Genomic DNA, 7411 nt, shown 5'->3' with positions numbered 1-7411 from the left:
GCGTGTCATTTGGATCTTTCTACTCTTGGAGTGTTAGACTAAAGATGGCAGGAGAGGCGTGTCAGATTTGTTAGAACATCAATAATTTGCTTTCTATGTGTCATAAGATTTGAAACTTATAAATGAGAAATTTGTTGCGAAAATTTCAGATTTATTCTCATTATAACTGTAAACAATTTCAAAAAAGAAAAACATACAAAATCATGAAAATAAACTAATCTTCATGCGATGCGGTAATGGATTTCACGAAATTTCTTGACAAAAGAAGATGATAGGGAAGACGTACAATAGGAGATGGGAGGAGAAGGAGAAGGAGAAGGAGAAGGAGAAGAGAGGAGAGAGAAAATGAGGTTTTGCAGGGAAGGGATGAAAAAATGGTAGTTTAAAGTTAATATTAGTTTTCAAATCTTGGCCGTTAACAAGATCTAATCTAAGGGTAGTGATTTTTTCTCATTTCTCACCTAATTTCCTTTTTCACATGATCTTGCCTCTATATGTATATATGTATATATGTATATGTATATGCATATGTATATGTATATGCATATGTATATGTATATGCATATGTATATGTATATGCATATGTATATGTATATGCATATGTATATGTATATGTATATGTATATGAATATGTATATGAATATATGTATATGTATATGAATATATGTATATGTATATGTATATATGTATATATGTATATGTATATATGTATATGTATATGTATATGTATATATATTTATATATTAGAAGTACATAATACAAGTATTTCATTCTTAATTTATTGGTGGGCTATGTCAAATATACTAGTTGTTTAAAATGTGGTAGATTCTAAATAAGACCTTGGCGTACAATATAAAGAGACAAGAACAATATTACGTTAAGCTTTTTCAATTTTGGAAATTAAAATCAAGAGTTGTGGGTTTTTCTTTAAAATTTACTAATTAGACTTTACGGTCATCTAAATTAACATGTATATGATTTTTGTGAGGGGAAAAACAAAGAAGTAGAAAATAAGTTCCATAAAGAAGAAAAAAGTATATAGAAAAAAATCAGAGGAAGTATGGTGAAGATTGAGTATAAATTATCATAAAGCCTAATGACATATTAATATGATTCTGCCGCTGAAAAGACATAGTATGACAAAAAAAATCGTAAAAGCAGTTAATATTATTTTTAATTTATTGCTATACTTATTGACAAATGATTAAAATTTTACCAGATTAAAAGATTCACGAGATTCAATACTAGTTTATATCTTATCAACATTTGATTAAGCAAAATTGGTTCATTCAACTCTTTTTCTCGTAACAAAACAAGCAAAAATAACCCAAAATTAGGATCATCAAATTTTCAAATTATGTAACTCAAATCGGACCTAGTCTACCTTTAAATGGCAACTTGCATTTATGTATCACCATCAAACAAGGGAAAAAAACAATAAATTTTTTGATATAATGATTTCTACGTCATGGAGTTGGGAGTTCAATTGTCATTAACAACAACTACAATGAGTAGTAGACATTAACAATAATTTCTCTCAGTCTTGATCGAAATATCTAGCATTTGGGTTAGGTTTTACAAAAAGTGGGGTCCACATTTCGTTATCTACATTCCTCCCCAACTCTATGGGGGCGGGTTTAAGTTTCTTGGCTCCTCAAACTAAAAAGCTTGCTCACCAATTACCAACTAAGCATAAATAACTCCCCAAAAAGAATGCACTACTTTTATTTTCATGAATTTTTATCATAAAGTTTTATAAAGTATGAAATGGCATAAACAGTAAAAAATTACTTGCATGAAAGTTTCATCCCATTGGTCGTTTTTCTCAACTGGTCCCACAAGGCACAAGTCTCATATAAGAGCACCAAACAAGTCTTTATCTTCTTTGTTTCTCTCTCCTCTCTTATGTCTCCTACCTTGAGACGAGATTTTCTTCCTTATGGGTCGGATTTCATTTTGCTTACTCAAACATTAAGTTCTCCAAATTTTCTTTAACGCTACAATTTAGTTTACTGTACTTCTCTACCTGCTGCCTGCTACTTTGCTGAAGTCTAGGTTGGTGATTTTTATTTTTTCTGGGTTTTTAAGGAAGTACTGTTTAGTGGGTGTTTTTTTCTACTGTGAAGTCTACTTTGTTTTTAGAATTAATAAAGAGCAAATCTTTGATGAAGTTATATGATCCTGATGGCTGATTGTATATATGCATCTTTTTTTCTTTCTTTCTTGAGTTTGTTTATATGATTTTTATGTTTTTTTCTTTTACGATGTATGATTAAAATTCATTTCTAGCATATCATGTTCTAATAGATTATCTTAGATTCTCAGAAAAACCCTTTTGAGGTTTGTGATCACATATATATTCCCATGTTTTTTTTTGCTATATAGTTTTTTCCCATGTTGTAATTTTAAGCTGGCTTATGTATATTTATATTCTTCTCAGGAAAAGTATGACTACTTTTCTAGATATGGGGTTGATTTGATTTGAATTGGCTAGGGTTAGACCCTTCTGTCACTAAATGGCAGCTTAATTTTACTAGATTCCAGATCTTTTTTGGTGATTGGTGGATGGAACTTTTGAGTTTTGATTAGTGTAGAGTGTTTCTCTTTTGACATGTTGTATACTCAAGGTATTGGAATCATTCATTTGGCGTTCGAGGTCTGATTCCGAATTGATGAAAAATCTTTATAGGTCAATAGACTGTAGTCTGTACCCTGGAAAGAGCAAATTTAAGAGTATAGGGATGCAGAAGAGTGCCACCAACCGTCAGGTATCGTCAATTGGGTCTATGCCTTGGTGGGTATCTGCAGGATCACAAGAGGAGCATATTGATTCAACTAATCTCAATCAATTCGATTGGGTTGGTGAGCACCAAAAATCTCAGCACATTATGAGTGGAATACCAGAGAAAGAAAAAGAAGCTGCTTTCCATCTTGCTTTTTGTGCTGGTAACTTTCTGGATTCCAACTTCTTCGAACTGAATTCTTGTGTGTACGTAAGTTATATATTAGGACTAATCAGTTTCACAACTATGTCCTGTATCGGATATGTGAAAAGTTCAATTTGGCGATAACACTACGCTTGTTTTTTGGCTGTAATCTTTGGTTAGTTTTTATGGAATCAACACATGTTGATTGGATCCCTAGCCTTTACCTTACGCTTTGCCCTAAAAATTCTTTTTTCCCCCCTGAGATTATGCAATAACAGTGAAGAAACTTTTATGTGAGGGCTTCTGTTTCTGTTGATTGTGTTCCTGTGTATAATTCATAGTCATTATTGCATGGAAGCTCTTTCATGGGCTATGACAAAGAGGTAATGGATTCATATTTCTTGCTTTCTAAACTCAACATGAGATTTATACTCCTTACCCCCATAAAGTAAACAGTTTTGCTATAATAATGAAGTATGACATTGTGGTCAATTTTTCAACTCTGATTGGAATTTCCTATTCAGAGAAAAAGGAAAAGCATAATAAACATGCTGGATGTATATTACCTGGCCCTTGGAGCTTATTATATAGTATAATGTTTCTCTTTTGAATGGCTTGAGTTAAGATGGAGGTATAACCCTTGTAGTGCAATATATTTTTCTGCATTGTTTTTGAGTTTATAACTCATACTTGTAGTCTAGTGTAAAATCTACAGTGGCTTTGAGTTGGATGAAATGGAAGTAGAGATAATGCACCTATTCCCGATTTATGGAGTTCTGAGTTCTCTTAGAGTGGTAGGAGTCTATCCAGTCCAGCTCACCGTTTGATGGCTCAGAAACAAGCTCATAGTAAATAAAATGATATTATTAAGTAGTAATGCTGTGCATTTGTGTCAGGGTTCAATTTATAGAGTTGGTGGAAATGCTTTTTGCTCCTTACTCTGTCAGAGTTTTGTGAGATTAGCGAGATAACATCACCACATTCAACTTTTTGATATATACACTTTTTAAGTTGGAGATTATAATGTATTATGGAATGCAAGGGAGACTGGGAGAGTTTACTTTGGAAGTAGGGTTGTGCAATTTTTCCCATAACAGAAAGAAAACAGTTTTTCGATTTTAAGATTTTAGTCTTTGTACTTGGAACTATCGGCATCTATGACTTTTGATTTCCACGAGTGAACTTACTCTTTTTAGGTTGTTGGTGTGAAAGTTTGAGCAAGTATATGATGATTAATAATCCTCAATTCAAGGTTACTAATTGGCTGGGACTCTCTAAAACCATTGTTGCGCTCTGTTATTTTCTGATTATCTGATACATTACATTTGATATGTATGGTTTCTGCTGTTCTGCGAAAGCTGGACTTGATACTATTGTACATCTCAATTGTTGTAACTTCCTCTCACCCAATCCAGTGTAACTTCCTCTCACCCAATCCAATGTTTCTTGTAATGTGTTTTCTTATATCATAAGTACCACATCCATTTGTCACCTGATAGGCTGATGAGTGATGATCAACATAGGAGCAAAATAATTAAATAATAAGCTTGTCTGGATGCCTATTATAGATAATTAAAGCATGTGAACACTGAGGCTATTTGCTACAGCAAGAAGCATAATCACATTATGGTCCTATTTTGCACGGCATGTATCTTATTTTCACTTTGCTTTTTGTCAACGTTGTACTGTATGGACTTTTTGAACCCTGTATTGTTGGTTGAATAATTTCTTAATTTGAGTCTTGTGTTCAGGGGATAACAAAAACTCTTCGAAAGAAAACAATGTTCGTGATAATCAAACAAACAGTTTCCAACAGTCCTCCCTTCCCCAAGAAAAGAGCTATTTTGAGCTTGGTCTTGGTCAGCCAATGGTAAATAATCTTATATGTACCTGAACTGTATATGTACCTGAACTGACAGATATTTCTTTCTCTTTATCTAGTAAACTCATATCGTTCAAATAAAATCTTCAGGTCTATGGAAATTATCCTCTTGCTGATCAATGCCATGGATTATTCGCAGTTTACGGGACTCAGCCTACGGTTTGTTCATCTAGAAACATCTTTTTTTTTTTTACAAAGTTTTCTCCACTTCTTGATTTTTTGCTAACGTCATGTACTATCTTTATATAGGTAAAAACAGAAAAAGAAGTTTTCATTGTAGTTCACTGTGTAGTTGTATACTTGTATTATGCACTTCAAGGGAGTGTTTTGTGATCGTATCACAAAACAAGAATTTGATTATTATTTTAAATGTGGTGCTTTTTTTCTTCTTTTGTTTGTGTTATAATATATTATAAGCTACTTGATAGAATTTCTTTTTTTTTTCAAATAAGAATGTAATAACTAATTTGAGTTTCGTGGATCCACATTCAGTCTTTTTTAACCGAAATTTATAATTTAATTTAAATGCTTGAGGCTTAAATACTTTCATCTTGGAATTTGTAAGTATAGCAGTATAGCACTATCCATCTAAACAAGAAATCTGAAATGTTATTTTATGTAACTATGTTAAAAGCTTAGCACCATACCAATTGCGTGCTTAGTCAACAATTATAATGAGCTAGGTAAATGTTTTTTTCTCTTAGGAACATGTTCAATAGTTTTTTTCGAATATTTTTTGGTCACACGTTACTTCCACGTTTGTGTAAGATATACCTTGCTCTAGGCATTTTGCCATTAATGTCAACTGGGCCATTACTCTTGCTAAATGTGTATCCTATTGCGGCTTTGAAAAGATTTTCTGTGATTTATTTTGTTAATGAGGTTTCATGTTGCTGGTTGTGTTTTTTTTTGTCTTGTAATGGTGTTATGTTAGAATGTGTATAGTTCTTTGAAGTTTTAGCCGTGTTGGTTGTCAATATTTGGAATATATAGAATGTAAAGCTCATATCAAGAAGTATTCTTTTTGAATTCAGGGACGTGTCATGCTGCCATTCAGTGTGACAACTGAAGATGGACCTATATATGTGAATCCGAAACAATATCATGGAATTTTACGCCGCCGAAAAATGAGAGCAAAGGAAGGGATGAAGAGCCGGTCAGCCAAAGATAAGGTGAACTGTTTGACTCTTTCATTCCTTCATTGTAAATATGATAGTTTTAACTGTTCAAGTCTATCTTCAATAGTAGCATGTTAGATAGGATGCATCCTTGCATGTTTTCACACACATACATGTCAGCATATTGATGAAGCTGCTTGATTTACTGCACCATTTTCCATCTCAATGTATTACATTTTTTTTTGAGGGGAATCTCAATGTATTACATCTATCCTTGCTATCTGTTCATTTCCGTGCTCATCTAGATCTGCGTGCGTTAGGTTTATGCACTGAATTGTTGCCTGTTTAATGACTAGCCATATATATCTGTTATGCAATCGCAGCCATATATCCATGAATCACGTCACCGCCATGCCTGTCGTCGCGCAAGGGGTGCTGGTGGACGCTTCCTCAACATCAAGAATCTTGAAAATGAGAAGAATAAGCAGGAAACAGAGAGGACATCTGATCAATTGACCTTTCCTTCCTCACAGTCATCAAGCTCTGAAGTTGTTCAGTCAGAAGGTGGACACATGAACTCCTCAAAGGAAGTCTCTGATTCTAAGAGCTCAATTTTGTCAGGATCGGAAGTTACGAGCATGTATTACAGCAAAGAGTTCGATTGCTTCGGTCTCAATCCTAGCCGTCCATTTGCTTTCCACCCTTTACCAAGTATGGAAGGAAACAGGCAGGGCGGTAACTGGGTTACAACACCTGATGGCTGTTGCAACCTCTTTAAAGTTTGAGAAAGAAAAAGGATACTAAAACGGATGGTTGCTTTAACTGTGGAACACTTTTCTAGATTAGCAATCATTCTGCCCCTTAAGCCGTTACAGAGGAGTTAAAGGAGCTCCTTGACAACGGTCACTCTCTCGATATTTACCATTTGGTTGTGTTATCAGATGGCAAGTCATCCTTTGGCTATTCGGAGGTCTGTAATTGTTGCTCAGTTTGAACTCTAGAGCTGTCTCGCTCTTGAGTGGTTGCAGTGACAAGAGGCCTTTTTGTATTATAGTAAGAAGCTTTCATCCTAAGGGGTCTTATTTGCTCGACTAAAAGTCAGTAAATGAGGTTTGCTCGTTGACTAAACTTTAATGCCTACTTATGCTTGTATTGTGGTCTGGACTGCTGTGTGTATATGCTACTTTGAATTTGTAATATATGTTTTCATTGGGTTTCTCAAATAAGATATCATCTTGTGAGACTGTATTGTATTAGATTGTTAGATTGTATCAACATAGCTTTGGTCAGATGGACCAACCTAAATGTTCAAGCACTGTGGTAGTTTTATCTTTTAAGCTCAAAGGCATGGGTTGTGTTAGTTTCTTTATTTGACAGCTATACAAATATATTAAAAGACGTTCTCATCAAAGAAATGATGTCATGTGGCACTCTTCTTAAATTTTTAATACACATATTTATAATCTCATTATAAGATATTAGTA

At 33.8% G+C, this 7411-nt stretch overlaps 1 protein-coding gene across 2 annotated transcripts; it reads left to right on the top strand.

The window, feature by feature from the left end:
* The first annotated feature begins 1880 nt into the window (after positions 1 to 1880).
* LOC104907806 (nuclear transcription factor Y subunit A-10) lies at positions 1881 to 7153 on the top strand. 2 transcript variants are annotated; one of them, XM_048643025.2, is made up of 6 exons: positions 1881 to 2055; positions 2628 to 2946; positions 4679 to 4797; positions 4900 to 4968; positions 5844 to 5981; positions 6311 to 7153. In XM_048643025.2, the coding sequence occupies exons 2-6, from the start codon at positions 2673 to 2675 to the stop codon at positions 6710 to 6712; spliced, it is 1002 nt and encodes a 333-aa protein (XP_048498982.1). In that variant the 5' UTR covers positions 1881 to 2055; positions 2628 to 2672; the 3' UTR covers positions 6713 to 7153. The 2 variants fall into 2 exon arrangements, with proteins under 2 accessions (XP_048498982.1, XP_010695104.1); XM_010696802.4 differs by having other exon boundaries at positions 1883 to 2055; positions 2690 to 2946.
* Positions 7154 to 7411: the final 258 nt, after the last annotated feature.

Source organism: Beta vulgaris, chromosome 4, assembly GCF_026745355.1.
Source record: "Beta vulgaris subsp. vulgaris cultivar EL10 chromosome 4, EL10.2, whole genome shotgun sequence".
Classification (NCBI taxonomy): domain Eukaryota; kingdom Viridiplantae; phylum Streptophyta; class Magnoliopsida; order Caryophyllales; family Amaranthaceae; genus Beta; species Beta vulgaris.
This window is presented reverse-complemented; position numbering and strand designations above follow the sequence as displayed.